The sequence below is a fragment of the Oncorhynchus gorbuscha genome, linkage group LG14 (genome assembly GCF_021184085.1).
Source record: "Oncorhynchus gorbuscha isolate QuinsamMale2020 ecotype Even-year linkage group LG14, OgorEven_v1.0, whole genome shotgun sequence".
NCBI classification, from domain to species: domain Eukaryota; kingdom Metazoa; phylum Chordata; class Actinopteri; order Salmoniformes; family Salmonidae; genus Oncorhynchus; species Oncorhynchus gorbuscha.
Window position 1 is genome coordinate 65363114 of NC_060186.1, and position 26949 is coordinate 65390062.

General features: G+C 42.6%; 1 protein-coding gene across 2 annotated transcripts; it reads right to left on the reverse strand.

Moving 5' to 3' along the window:
• LOC123995300 (E3 ubiquitin-protein ligase pellino homolog 2-like) lies at positions 1-26949 on the reverse strand. 2 transcript variants are annotated; one of them, XM_046298817.1, is made up of 8 exons: positions 26626-26949; positions 12619-12805; positions 11211-11340; positions 10987-11088; positions 10030-10227; positions 9538-9723; positions 5269-5474; positions 1-2637 (listed from the first exon to the last, which is right to left on the reverse strand). In XM_046298817.1, exons 1-8 carry the CDS (start codon positions 26675-26677, stop codon positions 2238-2240), a joined length of 1461 nt encoding a protein of 486 aa, XP_046154773.1. In that variant the 5' UTR covers positions 26678-26949; the 3' UTR covers positions 1-2237. The 2 variants fall into 2 exon arrangements, with proteins under 2 accessions (XP_046154773.1, XP_046154774.1); XM_046298818.1 differs by lacking the exon at positions 12619-12805 and having other exon boundaries at positions 26626-26948.

Here is a 26949-nt window from a genome sequence, read left to right on the forward strand (position 1 = left end):
TGTTCGATGGGGTTGAGGTCAGGGCTCTGTGCAGGCCAGTCAAGTTCTTCCACACCTATCTCAACAATCCATTTCTGTATGGACCTCTCTTTTTCATGCTGAAACAGGAAAGGGCCTTCCCAAACTATTGCAACAAGGTTGGAAGCACATACTCATCTAGAATGTCATTGTATGCGGTAGCGTTCAAATTCCCCTTCACTGCAACTAAGGGGCATAGCCCAAACCATAAAAAACAGCCCCAGACTATTATTACTCCTCCACCAAACTTTACAGTTGGCATGATGCATTCGGGCAGGTAGCGTTTGGCTTCCGCCACATGCAGATTCGTCCATCAGACTGCCAGATGCTCCAGAGAATGCGTTTCCACTGCTCCAGAGTCCAATGGTGACAAGCTTTACACCACTCCAGCCAATGCTTGGCATTGCGCATGGTCATCTTAGGCTTGTGTGCGGCTGCTTGGCCATGGAAACCCATTTCATGAAGCTCCCGACGAAGAGAGTTCTTGTGCTGACATTGCTTCCAGAGGCAGTTTGGCAATCGGTAGTGAGTGTTGCAACCGAGGACAGTTGATTTTTACGCACTTAGGCGGCCCCCAAATCCACTAATTTCAAGGTGTGTCAACATACTTTTGTATATATAGTGTATGTCAAATACAGCATGGTAGTGTGCGGAGGACTGACGGCTGTAAACCTGAAAAAGTTCATACATGATAGAAAGGTAATATAGAGCTGACACGATTATCTCTATTCTAGATAACTACATCATGTCGGTTCTGCTGCATGTTCTCTGTCCCTGAATAGCAGCTGAGTAGGCGTGTACATTTCTTATATGGGAAAGAACATGTTTAAATTATAGATTTCTGTTGGACTGCTCACTTCGCCAGCATTTCTTTTCACTTGAGGCATTTAGTACCGTGTATAATTAACATGTAACACTGTGTACAATTTAGCATAAATGCAAGGTTTGGCAATCCACAGTGCATATGTGTGTGTGTGTGTGTGTGTGTGTGTGTGTGTGTGTGTGTGTGTGTGTGTGTGTGTGTGTGTGTGTGTGTGTGTGTGTGTGTGTGTGTGTGTGTGTGTGTGTGTGTGTGTGTGTGTGTGTGTGTGTGTGTGTGATAAAAAAATAGTAGCATAATATAGAACAATTCAATACGAGCACATTGGAAGGCTAAGCTAGTATAGCCTGAGTATTTGGCTACATTCATTGTCTGGGCAATTTTTTATGGTTGTGTGACACAGTGTTGGCAATTTTCTCACACTCACAAGCTCTCCCAGTTTCATCGAACACACATAATAATAATAATAATCATACACATTTAGAAAAAGCTTACATTGACAAATCACATTTAACTAAAAACAATACTCAAGATAAAAAAATAGTTGTATCTTAACATCTAAATAAAATCCTAACCCATCCCAAACATCCCCAATTTTAATAAAATAGTTACATTTTAATTGAAAAACTGTTGTCTTATGAGGTTACCTTCGGTAACAGCCTTTGATCTTTCTGCTATATTGTCACATGGCACAGACCTTGTCTGTCTGACTGGTTCCCAACCTGAGGTGTGGTCAAACTGCAGAATGTTCACAAACATCACTTATCTTTGCTACTATAGAGTAAGTTATTGGTAATTGCGAGGTGAACCGCTTCGCAATATTACAATGTTTTGTTTTCAAATTTTGTCAAATGGAATATTCAATCAAAAACTTTGGAAGCATCATTACATTGTTGGTTCAAAATTCGGCTGAGAGGGAAACCATTAACCATTATTTTCAGGAAACCATTAAATATGACCATCCAGTGACTTCAACATACCCCAGGTTCAGCCCTTGAGCTGCAGACAACATTCAGCCATGTCAGAAGAGACAACTGGAAACATGGATGACTAACGGAACAACTAGCTTATCTATGAGTGTAATGCTTTGCTATAGTGGAGTTCTTATTGCTTTTGAAGTGAGGTTCTGTTATGGACAAAATCATACCTTGAGAGAAACGTGAGTCTAACTTAAACTTCCACACAGATCCTAAACTGACATCAATGCATGATTTACAAAGATGTTTAAAAGTTAAACGCACTTGTCTAAAATCATACATCAAGGATGCAGTGTAAATGGAAGAAATATTCACGTTAGTTCCGCACTATTATCTCAAGTTAGGATTGGGCCCTTGGCTTAGTGACGTGGTTGGTTCCACATTTGCGTAGTAGTTGTGGTCTCCATTCCCGGGGGCCCGAGCTAGTCGATAGGGCCCTGGAAGATGAGGCGTGTCCAGCCCTGTGGGGTGCTGCTGAGAGGAGCAGAGCAGAAGGGACAGGTGGGCCGGAAGGCGTGTGTCCCATGAGGCAGTGGGGTATCCGCCCAATACTTGGCTGTCCTCTCCGAACAAACATGGCCGCAGGGTACAAACGCATATGTGGGAGCTCCAGCATCCACGTACACGGCGGGCTCACACCCCAGCCACAGTGGCACGTAGGGCCCTACGCTCCTGCATAGAGGGCACTCCCGGCGGACCGTTATGATCCCTTCCTCCCCCTCTTCTCCTCCCTCCTCCCGGCGCTCCGGACGCTGGCCCCAGTCATGGTGGCCATGCACATGTCCACAGGTGAGGTAGACCCAGGGCTGGCGCTCCTCCAGACTGGGGGGAAATGACAACAACTTGGTTTTAGCTTTTATCAAACTCAAAGCATAATTTTTATTCGTTTTTGGTAGTAGTTATATTATATTGCAAAATAGATATAAATAGATTACATGGGATAAAATCAGATTTGGAATTGGGTCATGTTGTGTCGTGCTCAAGGTTGAATTTGCACCTGATCACTAACTAGTAGATAGGGGCAACTTATGAATAGGTATAGCTCCTAGTGTACCACTGTTTAGTAGCTACCCATCTGTGGCTGCTTACTGAGGCCTACGGGCCAGGAAATGTTGAGCTACTAGTGTAGCAGTGTGTAGTAATAATACCCGTAATTGTGGGTGCTTATATTTGTCCTATTTCACACAAGTACAAGTGTTTATTAATACACATTTGTGACTTAGATTTATATATATATTTTTTTATATATCCCCTTGGAGTGGGGTATCTGCCATTATCAACGGAGACCATGGTGCAATTAGGGTTAAGTGCCTTGCTCAAGGGCACATACACAGATTGTTCACCTTGTCGGCTCAGGTATTCAAACCTTTCGGTTACAGGCCCAACACTTTGACCGATAGGCTATAACCGCTGTGTGTTTGTGTGTGGGTTTTGTAATGTAGTGGTAAAAAAAAGTAGGTGGGTTAACGCTGATCACCGTACAGGGTGAATCAACTAACACTCCCTATACTTGGTGATGATATTTATTAACAATAATTTTGATCCAATTGAGCAAACTGTACAAAACAGATCCGAAAGGTAGAAGGATTCTTTTAAATATGTTATTGGACCATAAACAGATTTGGCTCATTAATCTATACGGTCCAAATAATGATAATAATAATAATAATAATGATGATCGAAGCTTCTTAAAAATTAATGCATCAAGCCTACATGCAATACACGCGTCTGTTATTATGGTGGGAGACTATAATACGGTTTTAAATACTTTAATGGTCTGTAAAGGAAATCACACTACAAACGATTACCCTCATGTACTTAAGGAAATCACAAAATACCATGGATATATAGGAACTAGTGGATATATGGAGGCTTTAATATCCTGACCTACACTACCAGTCAAAAGTTGACACACTTATTTTATTTACTATTTTCTACACTGTAGAATAATAGCGAAGACATGAAAACTATGAAATAACACATAGTAACCAAAAGTGTTAAACAAATCTAAATAGATTTTATATTTGAGATTCTTCAAAGCAGCCACCCTTGCCTTGATGACAGCTTTGCACTCTCTTGGCATTCTCTCAACCAGCTTCATGAGGAATGCTTTTCCAACTGTCTTGAAGGAGTTCCCACATATGCTGAGCACTTGTTGGCTGCTTTTCCTTCATTCTGCGATCCAACTCATCACAGACCATCTCAATTGGGTTGAGGTTAGGTGATTGGAGGCCAGGTCATCTGATGCACCACTCAATTACTCTCCTTCTTAGTCAAATAGGCCTTACACAGCCTGGAGGTGTGTTTTGGGTCAGTGTCCTGTTTTTAAAAAAATGACAGCCCCACTAAGATGGGATGGTGTATCGCTGCAAAATGCTGCGGTATCCATGCTGGTTAAGTGAATTCTAAATATATCACTGACAGTGTCGCCATCACACCTCCTCCTCCATGCTCCACGGTGGGAACCACACATGCAGAGATCATCCGTTTACCTACTCTGCGTCTCACAAAGACACGGCGGTTGGAACCAAAAATGTAAAATTTGGACTCATCAGACCAAAGGACAGATTTCCCCCGGTCTAATGTCCATTGCTCGTGTTTCTTGGCCCAAGCAAGTCTCTTCTTATTATTGGAGTTCTTTAGTAGTGGTTTCTTTGCAGCAATTGGACCATGATGGCCTGATTCACACATTCTCCTCTGAACAGTTGATGTTGATGTGTCTGTTACTTGAACTCTGAAGCTTTTATTTGACTGACCTTCATGTTTTAAAATAATGATGGACTGTTGTTTCTCTTTGCTTGTTTGAGCTGTTCTTGCCATATTATGGACTTGGTATTTAACCAAATAGGGCTATCTTCTGTATACCACCTTGTCACAACACAACTGATTGGCTCAAACGCATTAAGGAAAAAAATTCCACAAATTAACTTTTAAATAGGCACACGTATTAATTTAAATGCATTGCAAGTGACTTACCTCATGAAGCTGGCTGAGAAAATGCCAAGAGTGTGCAAAGCTGTCATCTAGGCAAAGGGTGGCTACTTTGAATAATCTAAAATATATTTTAATTTGTTTAACACTTTCTTGGTTACTACATGATTCCATATGTGTTATTTCAAAGTTTTGATGTCTTCACTATTATTCTACAATGTAGAAAATAGTAAAAAGAAAGGAAAAACCCTTGAACGAGTAGGTGTGACCAAACTTTTTACTGGTACTCTATATACAAAAGAAAATATTTGGGGTAATTGGAAATGATGCAGGCAATTACATTGATACAAGCCACAATCTATCTGCAATATTAAAGATAATCTACCCACTAAATTGAAATAAATAAACACTCCCTATACTTTCAATGTATTTTTCCACAAATGGTGGGTAAACCCCCGCGCCAAAAAAAAAGGTGTGTGAACTCCATTTACCCTCCACTACATCACTGTGCATATTACTAACCTATGGCTGCGTGGCAAGCTGGGGAAGGCCAGGGTACTGAGGCCTACAGGACACTGTGGCCGGGCAGCGTTGAGCTCCTGTCGCAGTGCCTCCAGGTGGCGGAGGGTGGGAGCGCGGAGCAGGCCCTCTCCAGTACGCCACAGCAGAGTGGCTCCACACAGGTCCACCAGAGAACCATCACGAAGGGCACTGCTTTCTCCCTCCGCCTGAGGGAAAATACCTTTTATTTAGCTTGGCAAGTCAGTTAAGAACACGTTCTTATTTTCAATGACTGCCTAGGAACTGTGGGTTAACTGCCTTGTTCAGGGGCAGAACAACAGATTTTCACCTAGTCAGCCCAGGGGATCCAATCTCGCAACCGCACAGTTAATTAGTCCAACGCTCTAACCATTGCACTCCACAGGTAGCCTGCCTGTTACGCAAGTGCAGTAGAAGCCAAGGTAAATTGCTAGCTAGCATTAAACTTATCTTATAAAAACAAGCCATCATAATCACTAGTTATAACTACTGATCCAGTTTAGCAGGCAATATTAAGCAGGTGAAATTGTGTCATTTCTCTTGCGTTCATTGCACGCAGAGTCAGGGTATATGCAACAGTTTGGGCTGCCTGGCTCATTGCGAACTAATGGGCTATGGAAGCTATACTGTTACACTGGCAATACTATAGTGCCTATAAGAACATCCAATAGTCAAAGGTATATGAAATACAAATAGTATTGAGAGAAATAGTTCTATAAATACAATATTAACTACAACCTAAAACCTCTTACCTTGAAATATTGAAGTCTCATGTTAAAAGGAACCACCAACTTTCATATGTTCTCATGTTCTGAGCAAGAAACTTAAACGTTAGCTTTTTTACATGGCACATATTATTTTCTTCTCCAACACTTTGTTTTTGCATTATTTAAACTAAATTGAACATGTTTCATTATTTATTTGAGGCTAAATTGATTTTATTGATGTTTTATATTAAGTTAAAATAAGTGTTAATTCAGTATTGTTGTAATTGTCATTATTACAAATATATATATTTTTTTGTTGAAATCGGCCGATTAATCGGCATCGGTTCTTTTGGTCCTCCAATAATCGGTATCGGCATTGAAAAATCATAATCGGTCGAACTCTAGTCACCTCATACAAGTACTCGGGAGTATGGCTAGACAGTACAGTGTCCTTCTCTCAGCACATATCAAAGCTGTAGGTTTAAGTTAATTCGAGACTTGGGTTCCTCTATCGTAATTGCTCCTCTTTCACCCCAGATGCCAAACTAACCCTGATTCAGATGACCATTCTACCTATGCTAGATTACGGATACATAATTTATAGATTGGTAGGTAAGGGTGTTCTCGAGCGGCTAGATGTTCTAAATCATTCAACCTTCAGATTTGCCACCAATGCTCCTTATAGGACACATCACTGCACTCTATACTTCTCTGTAAACTGGTCATCTCTGTATACCCGTCGCAAGACCTACTGGTTGATGCTTATTTATAAAATCCTCTTAGGCCTCACTACGCACATCTGACATTTCTACTGCAGCCCTCATCCTCCACATACAACACCCGTTCTGCCAGTCACATTCTGTTAAAGGTCTCCAAAGCACACATCTCACTCATACTGGACAGTATTGTCTCAATCTCTTAATTCAAAGACTCAATCATGGACACTCTTACTGACAGTTCTATTGTTGTCTCTACCTTCTGCCCTTTGTGCGATTGTCTGTGCCCAATAATGTTTGTACCATGTTTTATGCTGCTACCATGTTGTGTTGCTACCATGTTGTTGTTATGTTGTTGTTATGTTGTGTTGCTACCTTGCTATGTTGTCGTCTTAGGTCTCTCTTTATGTAGTGTTGTATCTCTTGTCGTAATGTGTGTTTTGTCCTATATTTCTATTGTATTTTTTATTAACCCAGGCCCCCGTCCACACAGGAGGCCTTTTGCCTTTTGCTAGGCCATCATTGTAAATAAGAATTTGTTCTTAACTTCTTCGAGATAGGGAGCGCTCTTTTAATTTTTGGATAAAAAACGTTCCCGTTTTAAACAAGATATTTTGTCACGAAAAGATGCTCGACTATGCATGAAATTGACAGCTTTGGAAAGAAAAAACTCTGACGTTTCCAAAACTGCAAAGATATTATCTGTGAGTGCCCCAGAACTAATGCTACAGGCGAAACCAAGATTAAATTTCATACAGGAAATGGTCCAGATTTTGAATGCCCTGTGTTCCAATGTCTCCGTATATGGCTGTGAATGCGCCAGGAATGAGCCTGCACTTTCTGTCGTTTCCCCAAGGTGTCTGCAGCATTGTGACGTATTTGTAGGCATATCATTGGAAGATTGACCATAAGAGACTACATTTACCAGGTGTCCACCCGGTGTCCTCCGTCAAAATTATTGCGTAATCTCCAGGTCCATGCGCGTTCCATTTTCTTCAGAGGAGAAAGTCAACTGCCACGAATGATTTATCATCGATAGATATGTGAAAAACACCTTGAGGATTGATTCTAAACAACATTTGCCATGTTTCTGTCGATATTATGGAGTTAATTTGGAAAAAAGTTTGCGTTGTAATGACTTAATTTTCGTTTTTTTTCTTACCCAAACGTGATGAACAAAACGGAGCGATTTGTCCTACACAAATAATATTTTTGGAAAAACTGAACATTTGCTATCTAACTGAGAGTCTCCTCATTGAAAACATCTCAAGTTCTTCAAAAGTAAATGATTTTATTTGAATGCTTTTCTTGTTTTTGTGAAAATGTTGCATGCTGAATGCTAGGCTTAATGGTATGCTAGCTATCAATACTCTTACACAAATGCTTGTTTAGCTATGGTTCAAAAGCATATTTTGAAAATCTGAGATGACAGTGTTGTTAACAAAAGGCTAAACTTGAGAGATAATATATTTATTTCATTTCATTTGCGATTTTCATTAATAGTTAACGTTGCGTTATGCTAATGAGCTTGCAGCGATAATTTACACTCCTGGATACAGGTTTTTTTCGTAGCCAAACGTGATGAACAAAACGGAGCGATTTCTCCTACACAAATAATCTTTTTGGAAAAATTGAACATTTTCTATCTAACTGAGTCTCCTCATTGAAAACATCTGAAGTTCTTCAAAGGTAAATGAATTTATTTGAATTATTTTATTGTTTTTGTGAAAATGTTGCATGCTGAATGCTAGGCTTAATGCTCTGCTAGCTATCAATACTCTTACACAAATGCTTGTTTAGCTATGGTTCAAAAGCATATTTTGAAGATCTGAGATGGCAGTGTTGTTAACAAAAGGCTAAACTTGAGAGCTAATATATTTATTTCATTTCATTTGCGATTTTCATTAATAGTTAACGTTGCGTTATGGTAATGAGCTTGAGGCTATGAATAGGATCCCGGATACGGGATTGCTCGTCGCAACAGGTTAACTGACTTGCCTAGTTAAATAAAGGTTAAAAAAAAAAAAATTAGAGTCTAGCTAGCTACCTTTTCAGATATTACAACTTTCAAATTTGGTTAGAAAGTTGAACCTGGTAGGTTAGCTACCTGCAGATTCATGCAGGGTAGTAATGTCACGAGTTGGGATTATGGTCCATTGTTTAGCTACATGTCTAAAAACTCCACTATGCAAGTAACTATTTCCATAGAATGTTTATGATGTCACTGCAACAATTGTCGATAGACGTAGCTGGTAAATTTGTTCTGGCCATCTACTCCGATTTCAGAACACTATCGTCTGAGTGTGCCAGAGTGCAGAATAACTGATGAATTTACGAATGCCCAACAACAATATGGCCAGTGTCAGTAAACGTTGGCAAAAAAAAAGCGTAAGTAAATTGTTGCCAGCAGCACAGTTGCAGTCACCAACACTCTGGATAAGATAAAAACAGCCTAAGCAGATCTGCTAGTGCGAGTAAAATGGTCAGAGATGGGTGGGGCTAAAGCTTAAGAGTGTGTTAACGATGCTAAATGGGTGTAAACAAATAAGAGCTCGCCAGTAGGTACCAAAACACTCAAGGGCCATTTTCTCAAAAGTGAGGTTACAAGTTTATCAACTTTCAAAGCAGAATTACTTTCCCATTGTTTCTCAACTGTAGTGTATGATATACCATTTTGTGGCTCTAAATCTCTACTTTTATACAATGTAAAAAACACAATTTCAAATTTCGCTACATGAGACCGAATCGAGCCGGTGGGTCACATATATGGAATAGGGTGCCATTTGGGGCAGAGTTCTGGTTGTGCCTCTTGTGGCTTAAGTACTGACCAGTTTTCCTCGGCTGGGTCCGGAGCGTGTCTCTCGGAGGGCGTAAACGTCCCCACATACAGAGATCTCCCTCCATAGACCCTGTCTGCTGTCCTCAGGGAAGCCCTCAGGGTGCATCACCAGCACCCCGTTGGTGGTCAAACCATCCATGTGGCCATCCGGGTTCTTCCACTTAGTGGCTTTCTCCTGAAGGAGGAGGAGATGATGAAGAAGAAGAAGAAAAGGAAGAAAATTGAGAGAGAACAGAAGCTTGGTTATTTGTATGTATTGCATTCAGTAGGCACCCAGAGGGAGAAAACGTAGGTAGGTACTGCCGGCACCTGTCCAATAGGAACACACTTGTTTGTGCCTATTGAATTTGGCCATAACGAAGTGTGATTCTTCTCCAACTCATTTTCAACTGACATCCAACTGTCTGGTCCAGCGATGGTGGGTTTGTGCCCATACATCTCTCCATTTGGTCTCTCTACCGAGCCTGTGCTACACACTAACCCCTAGGAAGATGTTTTTGGAGGAGTCGAAGCCAGCGGCATAGATGCGTGCAGTGTAGGGGGGGTTGCGTTCACACACCACCCTGCAGGCGAAGCGGGAGATGGTGCTGGGGGCCACCGAGGGGTCCTCACCCTCCTTCCCCTCTCCTGAAGTGTCCGTCACAACAAAGTCTATTGGACTTTCTGTGGAGCGCCCAATCTGCAGGGAAACGAGTGAGACGGAGAGAAACATTACATGGGATCTTTATTGTGTTCAGAACAGGGTTCTATTGGAAAGCAATTTTAAGGCCCTTTGCTCTACTAGTAGCTAAAAGTAATATTTTATGTCAAGTCATGACTTTCGTTTTATTGATGATTTGAGCTTTTCTTTAGCTTGTTAATTATTCCAGGACTTGAAGGATCCTGTTGTGCTTATGACTTACCAATACTTTATCTTTCACACAAAAATAGCAGTAACATCCAGCAACATTTATTTTCAAGCTGTGTGTAGTTACTCATATTAAATTAACCACCTGTGATAAAACACTTAAGATACAAGTACATGTATTTATAGTTCTACACCCCTCTCCATGCTTTGAATGTATCTGGGTCCCTGTTCTCAGCTGGCCACCAACAGACATCTTTTCAGAACTGAATCTTCATCACGTTCCCCTGCGGTTGTAATGTGTGACGTGGTTCTTTCAGTACAGTAAGGGGTTTGGTGTGGGATTGCCAAGCCCATTGATGGTTCAGAGTATACCCAGCATCCGAGTCAAAATTAAGCATCCAATAGAAACTCTGGAGGACGTGGTATACACATAGCAGAAGCAATAATTAATAACCAAGTCCTTCAATTATCTATTCAAAAAGGGAAAGTGGTAGCAACACCTCTTTCTGTTCTTCCTGGTTATGGAAGACAAAGAACTCAGTGTTCTCTAGATAAGCTGGCATCATTCTGGTATTTTGTTGTGGTGTTTACCTGGAACATGTCAGTGTCGTTGTCATGGCAGTACTCCACCACCACTGTCTGGTTGCGGGACAGAGTGAAGGAGATGCTGTGCTGCCCTCTGCTGTGGACTGCCTGCAATCACACACGGACACAGACACAGCAATAATCCTTTTACCCTGTCCACTCTTACTGTAGGTTACCATGAGAACAGAATTTCCCACCATAGGAAGACTATGGTAACATCACACACACACCTTGCTGTCGTGTGGTGTGTTGAGGATGTGAACAGTGCTGGGTTTGACTCCGTTGGCCTTGGTCCTCCGGTACAGAGCGAAGCGGCTCTTCCTCCTCCCCCTGTCCCCACTGGGCAGAGAACCATTGTACCTACAGAGACCACAAAAACAAGTACACAGAGAGGCTACATAATTAGCAGAAGGGAATACCCCATGTATCCCATTCACCTCATGTGATCATTGAAGACAGTTGATATCGCAAATCAATACTGATCATTAGGCTCTTTTGTTTTGGCAGTTGGATGCCTGTAGGCATACTTTGCCACATAATTAAACATCACTTTTATTATGCTAGCCTATCACACCCACCACTCATTCCTCACAGACAACTAATGTATTGTACAACTGCCTGCTCATCCATTGGTAAGTACAACATGAGCCCAATTCACTGACAGGCAGCTTAGAATAGTGCGGTTACTGTGTGAACCCTCTTTACACTGAAATACCAATTAAACTGTATTCAGTGTGTGTGTGTGCGTGTGTGCGTGTGCGTGTGCGTGTGCGTGTGCGTGTGCGTGTGTGTGTGTGTGTGTGTGTGTGTGTGTGTGTGTGTGTGTGTGTGTGTGTGTGTGTGTGTGTGTGTAAGCAAGCAAGAGATGGAAAGAGAAAGAGTGGATGAGTAAGCGTTAGCCTAAGTGGAACGGTGCTGACATCTCAGCTGATTGTTCAAACCTAAACTCTTTGTGTCTCGTCTCTAGCTTCCTGGGCAACAGAGTGGAGCTGCACTGTCATGCAAGGAGTTCACAGACAGGGCCGCATGCTGGTTTTAGCTTTCAGCTAATCAGCGGTATTGTACCTATTAAAGACTATTCAGATGATGCCCTGTGGGCACAAAGCCCTTTGTGAGGGGACATCAACTCTGCTTCCAAATCAACTCTCCCGCTCTTTCTCCCTCCATCCCTAAGCTGTAGCTACTCTTCCTGGACGATTAGAATAATTTAAGTTCTAAACCAGACCTGACTAGAAAAGCCAAGATCGTTCCCTTTCCCAGTGTTAGACCAGACCAGACAAACCAATATCTTTCCATTTCCCAGTGTTAGAATAGGGCGGCCCTGTCATGAGATCTGAGGAGAAGAAAGCTGAAGGGAACACACTGCTACCTGTACAATTACCCTGTGTCACATTAGGACAGAGCTGAGGGAGAAGGGAGAGGAGGAAGAGGACAGGGAGAGGGCAGAAAGAGGAGAAATATACCAGAAAGAGACAGAGCAGGAAGAGAGGGCCGAGAAATATAGGGAGAGAGGGCAGAAAGAAAGTGTGGACATGAGGGAGAGGGGGGGGCAGAAGGAGAACAGGGCAAAGGTCATGAAGAGGGATACAGAAAGACTGCGGTCCAAACACTTAAAAAGACACACCCTCGTCCACTTACCCTTGCCTTATGCCCTTGAGGGAATCCCCGTCACCATCTTGGAGGGCGGTCCAAATGACTAGCCAAGCAAGGGACGTTTTCAACGTAAGCCCCTCAGTCCTCGTTTTTAGTCGGCTTTGCGAGTGCACAATAATGTTCACTCCGGGGCCTGAAACTCCCCATAATTCAATTTGCGACGATTGTACATCTGCTAAGAAAAGTCAGTGTAAACTTAAAAACAACATGAGTGGGGGAGTCAACATACTAGTGTCATGACGTTGGTCTGTGGGTAAGGTTTATGACACCCCCCCCATAAATACCTTTCTCCCTTCCCTCTCTCTGACTACTGAGGGACTCTTGAATAGCCTTTGTTAAACATAGAGAGTCTGGGAACATCAAACAAGTGGAGGGAAAGGAACCATATTTCGGTAATAGAACCAGTTGAAAATATGCGTCGGTACTTAATAAATATGATGTCAGTTCGGTTGTCATCTGAGACATTATGACTGATGACAGGATGACAAACTGTATCTGGGAAAGTCTACACATTATAGTTATCAGATTCACATGGAATTGTTGTGCAATTTAAATGCAATTTAAATAAAACTATTTGTGAAAAGATTAAATGTAATTTTAGCTTCCAAATGAGAGAATTTGGTTTTCATAAGATTAGAGCTCTGCTCAATCAGTGGCCTGCTCTGTGAAGAGACATGGGTTATAAACTATGAAACACACCCTTCTCTCCCTCCACTATATAAGCACTTTACGAAAATGCAACCTTCTGTTCCGGGTACATTAGGACGACGGTCCGATGTCAGAAGGATTCAGATAATAACTACAGAACAAAACAAACCTCAGCGTGAGCTTTGGTTGCGAATGGTATGAACTTTGAACTCTTATTCGCTACAGAAGTGATACCTCCTAGCCGTTGAGTTCGCAGCGGCCGCTGTAAACGTGGGCTAGGAAAGGACGGACAGAGTATTCCATCTACCACACAACGACGACACTACAACGTATCCCCTTCACCACCAGAGTCACTCTTCAAAGGACAAAGGACTCCGTTGGGCAACACGGCCTTCCATCCACCACCAAAGACACTCTTCAAAGGACTCTGTTGGGCAACACGACCTTCCATCTACCACCAACCTATTGAAGCGCAGCTCAGAGTAAATATTTATTGCATTTTCCTTTTCCAAATGGGCGGTGATTTAGAATGCATAAGATTTTGCATTTACAATAGAGTAGCTACCTAGATAGAGACATAGCTTCTCCCTTTGTTCCTCGGTCATATCTGTTCCGTCCGCTAGGGACGTTTTCCTTCATGACATTATTTGTATTTAGTAAATAAATCATTAAACCCAATTTGTATTGCTGATTCAACTTGTTAGCCAGGGTTCGTGAAGATAACCAAGAATTTACAACTTTCAGATGAGACTGAAATAAGGTGATGATTAATATTGACTGCTATTGGTGTAAAATATTATTAGATCTTTAAGAGTTTCTTCGGAAGATAACTGCTCTATAATTATTATTTCCTGGTGCCCTGACTTTCTAGTTAATTACATTTACATGATTAGCTCAATCAGGTAATATTAATTATAGAGAAAGGATTTTATAGAATAGCATGTCATATCACTTAATCCGGCATAGCCAAAGACATAACACTAATGCAAGTAAAAATGAATGTAAATAAAATAGATATGGTACTACTAAATGCACATGACGGCACAAACATGTCTCGGAAAAAGTAAATATGTTTTTGTTTGGAAAATGTGGAAATAAAACATTTCTCTTCTTTTCCAGCTAGGCAGGCTAACATTAGCTAGCTAATTAACTTGATAGCTATCGTACAGTAGGCGTATATTAATAATTACATATTTAATATAAGTAGACATGCACTCATAATTGACTGTTGTGCATATAAAGCACCCACAAGCTACCGGTGGCTGAAAACACAATCATCGCAGGATGAACCAGTGACGAATTTCCGGCTAAGGGTGGTCAATTTAAAAATCATTCCGTCCTCCCTCGCCGCTTGCCCTGCAAGTGTAAACTCGGCAAATGTAATGATATGTCATCATCATTAAGTGTCCACTTCATTTGAGGCTGAAGGGATAGGGTGGCTTTTAAGTGTTTGGACCGCAGCCAAAAAGATGAGGGTTGAGATGCGATGAGATACATTTGACTTGGCCAGTTCTGGTCCGACAGCGTCACACACCTCGGCAGCACATTGTACACAATATGAAATATTCACTCCCTCTGCTGAGAGAAAGGCAAGCGATAGCAGCAAAGTCTTGTATGGTAATACTTTGAGAAGTTAAATGAGAAGAAAATGCTAACTTTAGGAGATGAGATTGAGGTACAGTAATGGTAGTACAGGTACAATGCTTAACCATCCAGAAGGGACGCCAGTGAGACCCAAACCGTTAAGTGTGAGAGAGAAAGAGAAGACACAGGCTAGCACACCGAGCCCACTCAGCCCAGTGTAACTAAGGTAATGAAGGAGAGATAGCAGACAGACAGGGACTCACTGCAGAACCGACATCACATCACCTCACATGCCCTGCACTGAGATAGACAGGCAGAGACTGCAGAGCATGTGATCCTTAAGGTGTACCTGGCAAATCATTCCATCGCAGCAGGATATAATCAAATTAATATTTATTTATACAGCACAATTCAAACATGGAATGCAACGCAATGTGCTTTACAGGAAAACAAAAACAAACAAAAAAACAACGAAAAGACAAGCTGAAATATTTACTACAGAGCAAACATAATATAAAAAATTAACTATGACAAATTGAACAACTAAAAAGCACACTATGGAAAGGCATAGCTAAGAAAATGTGTCCACAGTTTCAGCCCCCCTCCGCTTCTCGGGCAGGCAATTCCAGAGCCTGGGGCATAATAACTAAAGGCTGCCTCTCCTTGCCTCTTGGTCCTAGGCTATGGGATAGTTAAAAGGCCAGTGCCAGAGGACCTGGAGGGACTTATTGGGTACATAACCTAATAGCATGTCTAACATTTATTGGGGTGCACATTCATGGATTGATTTAAAAACCAATAGAATCATCTTTAATTAATTTGAAAACTCACTGGCAGCCAGTGCATAGACCTTAAAACCACACCGTGACTGGGACGGGGAAAAGGGTTCGAAGCCGAGTCACGCAGACCAGAAAAATGTGAGTCCAATTCAAGATCATGATTGTAATTTTATCAAATCAGCACCATAAGAGTTGAAAATGTCAAGTATTTCAGAACATATAGATTCTTTAGACATTCAAAATAGTGCAAACGGGCATGCTGAAGGAAAATAGAGCCGCTCTACAAATTATTACTAACCCAAACACAATGGTAAACAATGGATCTACATCTTCAGAGAAGGGCTAAGGATTTAAAAAATAATGATTATAACAATATATTAATGATAATAATTATGTTATTTTCAAAGATGTTCTGATTTAATCCCGGGGGTTAACACTGAAGAGAAAGAGAAAAAGAGGAAGAAAAAAGTCCAATCAGCAGTTCTTTGCTGGTCTCTGTGGAGATCTAATCTAAACTCAGCTAAAAAGAAAACATCATCTCACTGTCAACTGTGTTTATTTTCAGCAAACTTAACATGTGTTCCAAGGAGATGTGACGAACAGAAATGGAATAATGTGTCCCTGAACAAAGGGAGGGGGTCAAAATCAAAAGTAACAGTCAATGCAGCTGGTGGCCACACCAGATACTAAGTACTGCAGTGCATCTCCTCCTCATGGACTGCACCAGATTTGCCAGTTCTTGCTTTGAGATGTTACCCCACTCTTCCACCAAGGCATCTGCAAGTTCCCGGATATTTCTGACCCTAACCCTCTCCCTCCGATCCAACAAATGTACTCAATAGGATTGAGATCCGGGCTCTTCACTGGCCATGGCACAACACTGACATTCCTGTCCTGCAGGAAATCACGCACAGAACGAGCAGTATGGCTGGTGGCATTGTCATGCTGGAGGGTCATGTCAGGATGAGCCTGCAGGAAGGGTACCACATGAGGGAGAAGGATGTCTTCCCTGTAACGCACAGCATTGAGATTGTCAGCAATGACAACAAGCTCAGTCCGGTGATACACTGCCCCAGACCATGACGGATCCTCCACCTCTAAATCAACCCCGCTCTAGAGTACAGGCCTCGGTGTAACGCTCTTTCCAACAACAATAAACGTGAATTTGACCATCACCCCTGGTGAGACAAAACCGCGACTCGCCAGTGGCACTTTTTGGCAGTCCTGTCTGGTCCAGCGACGGTGATGTCTGGTGAGAACCTGCCTTACAACAGGCCTACAAGCCCTCAGTCCAGCCTCTCTCAAACTATTGTGCATTCCTGGTGTAACTCGGACAGTTGTTGTTGCCATCCTATACCTGTACCTGTCCCACCCACACGTGTTGTTACACGTGGTCTGCCACTGCAAGGAAAATCAGCTGTTTGTCCTGTCTCCCTGTGGCGCTGTCTTAGGCGTCTCACAGTACGGACATTGCAATTTATTGTCCTAGCCACATCTGCAGTCCTCATGCCTCCTTGAAGCATGCCTAAGGCACATTCACGCAGATGAGCAAAGACTCTGGGCATCTTTCTTTTGGTGTTTTTCAGAGTCAGTAGAAATGTCTCTTTAGTGTCCTAAGTTTTCATAACTGTGACCTTAATTGCCTACAGTCTGTAAACTGTTAGTGTCTTAACGGCCATTCCACAGGTGCATGTTCATTAATTGTTCATGGTTCATTGAACAAGCATGGGAAACAGTGTATAAACCTTTTAAAATTAAGATCTGTTAAGTTATTTGGATTTTTATTAATTACCTTTCAAAGACAGGGTCCTGAAAAAGGGACGTTTATTTTTTTGCTGAGTTTTAGATATCCAAGTCAGCCATTGGCTAGGCCATCATAAGCTAGATAAAGCCATCTGCCATTCAACTGTATCTGGGCAAAATTTTGGCGTGACATTAGAATCAACCAATCACATTTTGACTGAATGGGTGGAACCATTAACAAAAACCTATGGAAACCTCTGAATTCTTAAAGGCCAACAGGTCACGACAGCAAAAGCCAGCAGTAGTTTTCCCACGGTCTAGCTAGCTAGCTTTTGTTGTCGACTAGTTTGCAGGGGCTGCAGCAGGTGTTATTGAAGATGATGTTGTTGCAAATTTTTTTAGCTTCTTAATTTTCAAGAATAACGTTCAACAAGAAGTTACGTTTCAAATGATCATCACCTGGTGAGTGGAACGGTGTTTTTTTATTGCAGCGTGCTTGCCTTTACCCATCTGTTTGAAAATAACTTGGGTGTGAAACATTGTTGCATTTAAAGTGGAACTGACAGCATTTCAGCAACATGACATCTTATTAATATCTGTTCATATACACTTCCAGGAAGAATATGGCACTTCTTAAAAACATTATCTGACAAGCGACCACATAGATATGGTCATTTTCACAATTTCATAAATTCTTAGAATGTTTGTTAAAATTCTTTAACAATATAGAGTGGGAAAGCGTCCGTGCGTTTGGACAATTAATAGACACTGCAGTAAATAAAATCAGAATAAAAACATCTGTCTTGTCCAGGACCTGAGTCTACACAGACTGGTGCGCTATTGCCAATCAGAGCAACAGTAGGCCTTTATACAAACAAGCCATTTGCCACATGGGCCTGCTAACATTCGCTTTGAACTGGCCTTTACAGGAAGTTGCAACAGCGCAACTTTAGATCATTAGAACGCATTCGCCAAAAGCCACCTGAATGAATTTCTGCAAATATGTAAACACCACGGGAGTCCTCTTACATTTTGAAACTTATTCTGCAGCTTGCCTGCCAATGCATGCTTGTCCCAACCAAGCACCCAAGCTAACTGGCTAAAGTTGGCTAGCTTTCTAGCTAGCTAGCTAGCAAACTACTGCCAGACACAAATGAGAGAACATCTTATTTTACTCACCGTAGCAGAGCTGGTTAGCCTGTTAAAACCTCTTAGGGATAGTGAGACGCTAGCGTCTCAAGTGGCCAATAGCCTCGGAAAATGCATAGCGACAAATTCAAATAAAACGCAATAAAACTCAAACTTTCATTAAATCACACATGCAGGGTACTCAATTAAAGCTACACTCGTTGTGAATCCAGCCAACATGTCAGATTTTTAAAATGCTTTTCGGTGAAAGCATGAGAAGCTACTATCTGATAGCATGCACCCCCCTGAACCACCACAACGAGTTGTAAACAAAATAATTAGCGTAACCGGCACTACACAAAACGCTGAAATAAAATATAAAACATGCATTACCTTTGACGAGCTTCTTTGTTGGCACTCCAATATGTCCCATAAACATCACAATTGGTCCTTTTTTAAATTAATTCCGTCCATGTATACCCATAATGTCCATTTATAAAGCAAGTTTGATCCGGAAAAAAACTGCTTTCCAAAACACAACGTCACTACAAAGCATTTCAAAAGTTGCCTATAAACTTTGCCAAAATATTTCAAACTACTTTTGTAATACAACTTTAGGTATTTTTAAACGTTAATAATCGATCAAATTGTAGACCGGAGGAAAACAAAGTGGAGCGTGCTTTCAGGTCATGCGCCTCTAACAAAGAGTACACTTCCCTCGAGCCTCATTCTGAAAAGTGTTACTTCTTAATTTCTGAAAGGAAAAACCTCAACCAATTTCTAAAGACTGCTGACATCCAGTGGAAGCGATAGGAACTACAGGAAAGTGGATTAGAAATCTGGATTCCCAATGAAAACTCAATGAAAACCCATTGAAAAGAGTGAACTCAAAACAAAGGGTTTTTGCAGGGTTTCGCCTGCCAAATAAGTTTGGTTATACCCACAGACATGATTCAAACAGTTTTAGAAACTTTAGAGTGTATGCATATCTTAGCGTCTGGGTCTGAGTAGCAGGCTGTTTACTTTGGACACGCTTTTCATCCGGACGTGAAAATACTGCCCCCGGTCCCAAAGAAGTTAATCGACAGCCACGTCGTCAGCACCCAGAGAACAGTGGGTTAACTGCCTTGCTCGGGGGCAGAATGACAGATTTTTTACCTTGTCATTAAGTAACCTTTTGGTTATTGGCCCAACGTGTCAACCTTCCAGGCTGGAGAAGTGGGTATACACAGATTTTGCCAAAAAGTTCCCAATTGGCCTGCCCAGCGAAGGAAAGGCACCCTGTATGAGTTTTTCCAGATTATTTTTTTTAATGCACAAATTTGATGCGCTGACGGAATGGAAGCTAATAAGAGCTTTTTTACTCTGCTCGTCTCGGGAAGAAATGAGTACAAATGTATTCAAATCATATCTAATTTTATTAGTCACATGCGCCGAGGTGTAGACCATACAGTGAAATGCTTACTTATGAGTCCCTAACCAACACTGCAGTTAAAAAAATATGAATAAGAAATAAAAGCAACAAGTAATTAAAGAGCAGCAGTAAAATAATAGCGAGACTATATACGGGGGGGGGGGGGTAAGGGTACAGAGTCAATGTGCGGGGACACCGGTAAGTTGAGGTAATATGTACATGTAGGTAGAGTTATTAAAGTGACTATGCATAGATGATAACAAAAGAGAGTAGCAGCGGTGTAAAAGAGGGGGGGAGGGGGCAATACAAATAGTCTGGGTGGCCATTTCATTACATGTTCAGGAGTCTTATGGCTTGGGGTAGAAGCTGTTTAGAAGCCTCTTGGACCTAGACTTGGCTCTCCAGTAGCACTTGCCTTGCGGTTGCAGAGAGAACAGTCTATGACTATGGTGGCTTGAGTCCTTGATAATTTTTAGGGCCTTCCCCTGACACTGCCTGCTATAGAGGTCCTGGATGGCAGGAAGCTTGGCCCCAGTGATGCTCTGGGCTGTAAGCACTACCCTCTGTAGTGCCTTGTGCGCAGAGGCCGAGCAGTTGCCATACCAGGCATTGATGCAACCAGTCAGTCTCAACGGTGCAGGTGTAGAACCTTTTGAGGATATGGGGACCCATGCCAAATCTTTTCAGTCTCCTGATGTTTTGTCATACCCTCTTCACGACTGTCTTGATGCATGGACCATGTTAGTTTGTTGGTGATGTGGACACCAAGGAACTTGAACCTGCTCCACTACAGTCCCGTCAATGAAAACGGGGGCGTGCTCTGACCTCTTTTTCCTGTATTCCACAATCATCTCCTTTGTCTTGATCACGGTGTGGGTGAGGTTGTTGTCCTGGCACCACACGGCCAGGTCTTTGACATCCTCCCTATAGACTGTTTCGTCATGGTCGGTGATCAGGCCTACCACTGTTGTGTCAATGGCAAACTTAATGATGGTGTTGGAGTCGCGCCTGGCCGTGCAGTCATGAGTGTACAGGGAGTACAGGAGGGACTGAACACATACTCCTGAGGGGCCCCTGTGTTGAGGATCAGCGTGGCAGATGTGTTGTTAGCTACCCTTACCACCTGGGGGCGTCCCGTCAGGAAGTTCAGGATCCAGTTGCAGAGGGAGGTGTTTAGTCCCAGGGTCCTTAGCTTATTGATGAGCTTTGAGGGCACTATAGTGTTGAACGCTGAGCTGTAGTCAATGAATAGCATTGTCCTGGTGGAAAAGGGCAGTGTGGAGTGCAATATTTTAAAATGTGATTTTACCTTTATTTTACTAGGCAAGTCAGTTAAGAACAAATTCTTATTTTCAATGACGGCCTAGGAACAGTGGGTTAACTGCCTGTTCAGGGGCAGAACGACAGATTTGTACCTTGTCAGCTCAGGGATTCGAACTTGCAACCTTTCGATTACTAGTCCAACGCTCCTACCACTAGGCTACCCTGCTGCCCCAAGAGATTGCATCATCTGTGGATCTGTTAGGGTGGTATGCAAATTGGAGTGGTTCTAGGGTTTCTGGGATAATGGTGTTGATATGAGCCATGACCAGCCTTTCAAAGCACTTCATGGCTACTGACATGAGTGCTATGGGTCGGTCGTCATTTAGACAGGTTACCTAACCCTATTACAGGGGCTGAGTCACTGGCTTACTGGTGCTCTTCCATGCCGTCCCTGGGAGGGGTGCGTCACTTGAGTGGGTTGAGTCACTGACGTGTCCTTCCTGTCAGGGTTGGCGCCCCCCCTTGGGTTGTACCACGGCGGAGATCTTTGTGGGCTATCCTCGGCCTTGTCTGGGATGGTAAGTTGGTGGTTGAAGATATCCCTCTAGTGGTGTGGGGGCTGTGCTTTGGCAAAGTGGGTGGGGTTATATCCTGCCTGTTTGGCCTGTCCGGGGGTATCATCGGATGGGGCCACAGTGTCTCCTGACCCCTCCTGTCCATAGGCAATTCGTATAGGCTCAGTGACTGCTAGATATCAGCCTGTAACTAGAAACATGATGGTATGTACTGGTGAAGAGAGAGGAGTTTTAGACCCACAGCTCTGCTTCCAGTTCTCAACTACATTCGAACTGCTCTGCTCACACACAAAAAAAGGTATAAATCCCATAAAACATAACCATGGAAGGGATCCACCATATGGTGCAGCTTTCTGGGACAGGTTATTCTTGTAATTGATTCAATCAAAATGTTTATTTCTGCATCTCTTTCAGTTGTGTTTGTTTGCCTGTTCAGTCATGTTTGTTTGCCTGTTTGGCCCTGTCCGGGGGTATCATCGGATGGGGCCACAGTGACTCCTGACCCCTCCTGTCTCAGCCTCTAGTATTTATGCTGCATTAGTTTGTGTCGGGGGGCTAGGGTCAGTCTGTTATATCTGGAGTATTTCTCCTGTCTTATCCGGTGTCCTGTGTTAATTTAAGTATGCTCTCTCTAATTCTCTCTTTCTTTCTCTAGGAGGACCTGAGCCCTAGAACCATGCTTCAGGACTACCTGGAATGATGACTCCTTGCTGTCCCCAGTCCACCTGGACATGCTGCTGCTCCAGTTTCAACTGTTTTGCCTGCGGCTATGGAACCCTGACCTGTCCACCGGATGTGCTACCTGTCCCAGACCTGCAGTTTTCAACTCTCTAGAGACAGCAGGAGCGGTAGAGATACTCTCGGCTATGAAAAGCCAACTGACATTTACTCCTGAGGTGCTGACTTGTTGCAACCTCGACAACTACTGTGATTATTATTATTTGACCATGCTGGTCATTCATGAACATTTGAACATCTTGGCCATGTTCTGTTATAATCTCCACCCGGCACAGCCAGAAGAGGACTGGCCACCCCTCATAGCCTGGTTCCTCTCTAGGTTTCTTCCTAGCCACAGTGCTTCTACACCTGCATTGCTTGCTGTTTGGGGTTTTAGGCTGGGTTTCTGTACAGCACTTTGATATATCAGCTGATGTAAGATAGGCTACATAACTACATTTTATTTGATTTGATTAGTGTTCTTGGAAACTAATGGTGGTCTGCTTAAAACGTGTTGGTATTACAGACTCAGACAGGTAGAGGTTGAAAATGTCAGTGAAGACACATGCCAGTTGGTCAGCACATGCTCGCAGTACACGTCCTGGTAATCCGTCTGGCTCTGCGGCCTAATGAATGTTGACCTGTTTAAAGGTCTAACTCACATCGGCTGCGGAGAGCGTGATCACACAGTCGTCCAGAACAGCTGGTGATCTCATGCTTGTTTCAGTGTTATTTGCCTCGAAGCGAGCATTTAAGTACTTTAGCTCGTCTGGTAGGCTCGTGTCACTGGGCAGCTCCAGGCAGTGCTTCCCTTTGTAGCCTGTAATGGTTTGCAAGCCCTGCCACATCCGACGAGCGTCGGAGCCGGTGTAGTATGATTCGATCTTAGCCCTGTATTGACGCTTTGCCTGTTTGATGGTTCGTAGGAGGGCATAGAGGAATTTCTTATATATGGTCCTTCTGTAGCTCAGTTGGTAGAGCATGGCGCTTGTAACGCCAGGGTAGTGGGTTTGATCCCCGGGACCACCCATACGTAGAATGTATGCACACATGACTGTAAGTCGCTTTGGATAAAAGCGTCTGCTAAATGGCATATATTATTATAAGCTTCCGGGTTAGAGCCCTGCTCCTTGAAAGCGGCAGCTCTAGCCTTTAGCTCAGTGCGGATGTTGCCTGTAATCCATGGCTTCTGGTTGGGGTATGTACGTACGGTCACTGTGGGGGGTATGTACGTACGGTCACTGTGGGGACCACGTCGTCGATAACACTTATTGATGAAGCCAATGACTGATGTGGTGTACTCCTCAATGTCATTGAAGGAATCCCGGAACATATTCCAGTCTGTGCTAGCAAAACAGTCCTGTAGCTTAGCATCAGCTTCATCTGACCACTTTTTTTATTGATCAAGTCACTGGTGCTTCCTGCTTTAATTTTTGCTTGTAAGCAGGAATCAGGAGGATAGAATTGTGGTCAGATTTGCCAAATGGAGGGTGAGGGAGAGCTTTGTATGCATCTCTGTGTGTGAAGTAAAGGTGGTTCAGAGTGTTTTCCCTCTGGTTGCACATTTAACATGCTGATAGAAATTTGGTAAGAAAGATTTAAGTTTCCCTGCGTTAAAGTCCCCGGCTACTAGGAGCAAAAAAGAGGAATCTGACAGTCCATGGTGAGTAATAGCAGTTCTTATGTCCAGAAGTTATTTTCGGTCATAAGAGACAGTAGCAGCAACATTATGTACAATATAAGTAAAAAAATAAGTTACAAACAATGCAAAGAAATGAACAAAAAACACAATTGGTTAGGAATACGTAAAACGTCAGCCTTGTTCTCCGTAGCCCTCTTGTCGACACAGAGACAAGACCGGGACACTCAATATGTGGTCTTGAGACTGGACTCGAGACTGTACTACTTAACAGCTTAAAACCAGTGTAATGTGTGATCTCCGTCTGGTCTTGGTCAGTACCTAATATATAATATAATAATAATATTACCTGTGCTGTTGCATTCTGTATGTTTTGCAGTTTACCAATGGCTTTCTTGCGTAGACCAGACAGGAGAGCATTACAGTAGTCAAGCTTGGTTGTAATAAAAGCATGGATGTGTCTCTCTGTTATCAGCTTGAGAGAGAAACGGACGCACCTAGGCTAGTGAAAACTGCTCCCTGGACGGCGATGTCGATTAAGATAGCCCCTCGCACCTCTCTGATTCAGAGGGGTTGGGTTAAACGCATAAGACACATTTCGGTTTGAATGCATTCAGTTTTGCAACTGACTAGGTATCCCCTTTCCCTCTCCCTAAATCATTACAGTGTAATTACAGGCCTATTCTCACTACAAAAGAGAGGAGTATTCTGATTCTGAAGACTGAGTACCTTGTGTCAGCCATGGCTGTTTTCTCTCCGTCACTGTCTGTCCTTTAGCTACATCCAGTTAATCATTATTCAAGTGCCCATGATTGGTCAGCAGCATATGTATGGATAGCATTGTCATGGGGGCTAGGTGGAGATTTGACCATAACACTAACACCTATCTACAATTACTAGACAATCTACAATTACTAGAGCTAGTAGTCAGTCAGTTTATTTTCAAATGAGTGGAACTGCCATCTCCTTACATATTTGTTACACTTTTTTGAGACAGTACTGAAACGAGAGGGAAAGAGTGTGAGAAGTGTGAGAAGGGAGGATGCAAGGATTGAACGCCGGTCTCTGGAGGGGGAAAGCATAATGCGGTTACAGCCAGGAGTGTTAGTTAACATAAGACTGTATCAACCCCTAGCCCCTACCCTTTTGTTGTGTTATCTGTGTAGGTCTGAGAGCATTGGAGAGGTACATACAATATGCCAGAAGTTCCACCCTGGCCTATCAGAAGACAAGTGGTAGGCTAGATATATTAATCTAACGTAGCATGTGTAAAAAGACGCCTGAACGGAGTCCCCACACTCATTTTTCAAGGGAAACAGAAGTTAGGTTGAAAATAATGTATCCCTGAGAGACGGAAACATCTGCTTTCTGCCACCCCACAGAGAGTGAGCTGTATTAACCATACTGTTCACACCTATCCAATCCTTTCAGATCTGTGCCAGGGTCAGGGCAAGGGGTTGATTTTGGATTGGGCAATGGTCTAGTCCAAGAGGGCTGCAGAGGGGAAGAGAGGGGCATTATGGGGTCACCACATCACAGGCGTGTATACAGGAAGCAGGACGGAAGTGTGGGTATAAGAGAGCACATGAGAGAGTAGTTAACCCACTGATCCTCTGGACTATAGACTGGGCAGAGATGGAAACGCTGAATGTCTGTCTCTCTCTTATGCACATCCTGTCTTGTATGTGTTGGGATAATATGTTTTCAGCCTACATGAATGAGCCATTTTTGAATGCTCCAATAGGCCAACGTGTGTCTGTTGATTTAATTCCCCTATGTGAAACACAAAAGTGAGCTATATATACACACACATCAATGGTGGTGGCATATGTTAGGCTGAGTTTAATCGGTTGGTTTGGTTTCATCCAGTGTCCCACATTCTGCGATCTTCACAGATCCAGAATAGTATGACATCAGAGATTTTCAGCCTATGCAATCGAGTGCTGATTTTACACCCACTCAGACATCCATTGAATAAAAAAAGGCTACATCCTTCTTACTAATTTCAGTTTGGGCTTATGATGATACAATGTAACGTTAGTAGGCTACTTATTATAACGATTATCTCCAGGCGCTGTTACAAAGTAACACAGGCTACTGTGCTCAGCGCCTTTGGGCGAAAGTGTATATTAGTTCCAAAGTAACAATATGTTGTTGATGTAACCACCAGTGTATCAAATCTGTCCTAAAGTGTTACAAAGTTACTGTAACGTGTCCTTAGCGCTCGTTCTCCTGAAACTTCATAATAATTATCCCACAATGTGTGGGGTAAATATGTTACAAAACAACAATACGTTTTCTGTACAGCACAGTAAATGACAACGTTTTTCTGTGTAGACCTAAACGAACCGAACTCAACTGCCTCGCACGTCATCCTTTCCATTTTTTAGTAGTAGGCTAACATAGTAGACTGGTAGCCTAAGTGTCCTACTACGACTATTAGCTCAGTTTCGAGACAGTGATATGAACTACAATGTATCCGTATAGCCTACCGTTACTCACCCCAATATGACCAACTCTCCGTATTTTGCCGGGTCTTTAACGGGCACATCATCTTCGTCCTGGTTTGGCGAATTCATCCGACTGGCGCGAGCTTGCTCTTGTAAACCTTCGAGAGCAATAGTAGTGAAAAAAAGAAATAGGCTACACCTTTCAAACTATGAGGAAGTTACTTGAATGTTAGTATATCCGAGTTTGGATAGAGGCAATTGTTCTTGTTCTTCGTTTTATTGTTTTAATTCCGTGAGCTACCATCTTTTGGAAAGATTGTTGCAAAGCTATCGATTAAAGGCCCGCGCCACACGAATCTGTTCTGTAGCAGAGTAC

Bases quoted from the DNA above. Each gene is read 5' to 3' on its own strand.
- LOC123995300 (XM_046298817.1), bottom strand. From the start codon at position 26,677: ATGATGTGCCCGTTAAAGACCCGGCAAAATACGGAGAGTTGGTCATAT. The intron at 9,724-10,029 runs GTTAGTGTGTAG...CTCCTCCTTCAG, and splicing joins CCAAAAACATCTTCCTAGGG to GAGAAAGCCACTAAGTGGAA. The intron at 5,475-9,537 runs GTCAGTACTTAA...ATTTTCCCTCAG, and splicing joins GACCCAGCCGAGGAAAACTG to GCGGAGGGAGAAAGCAGTGC.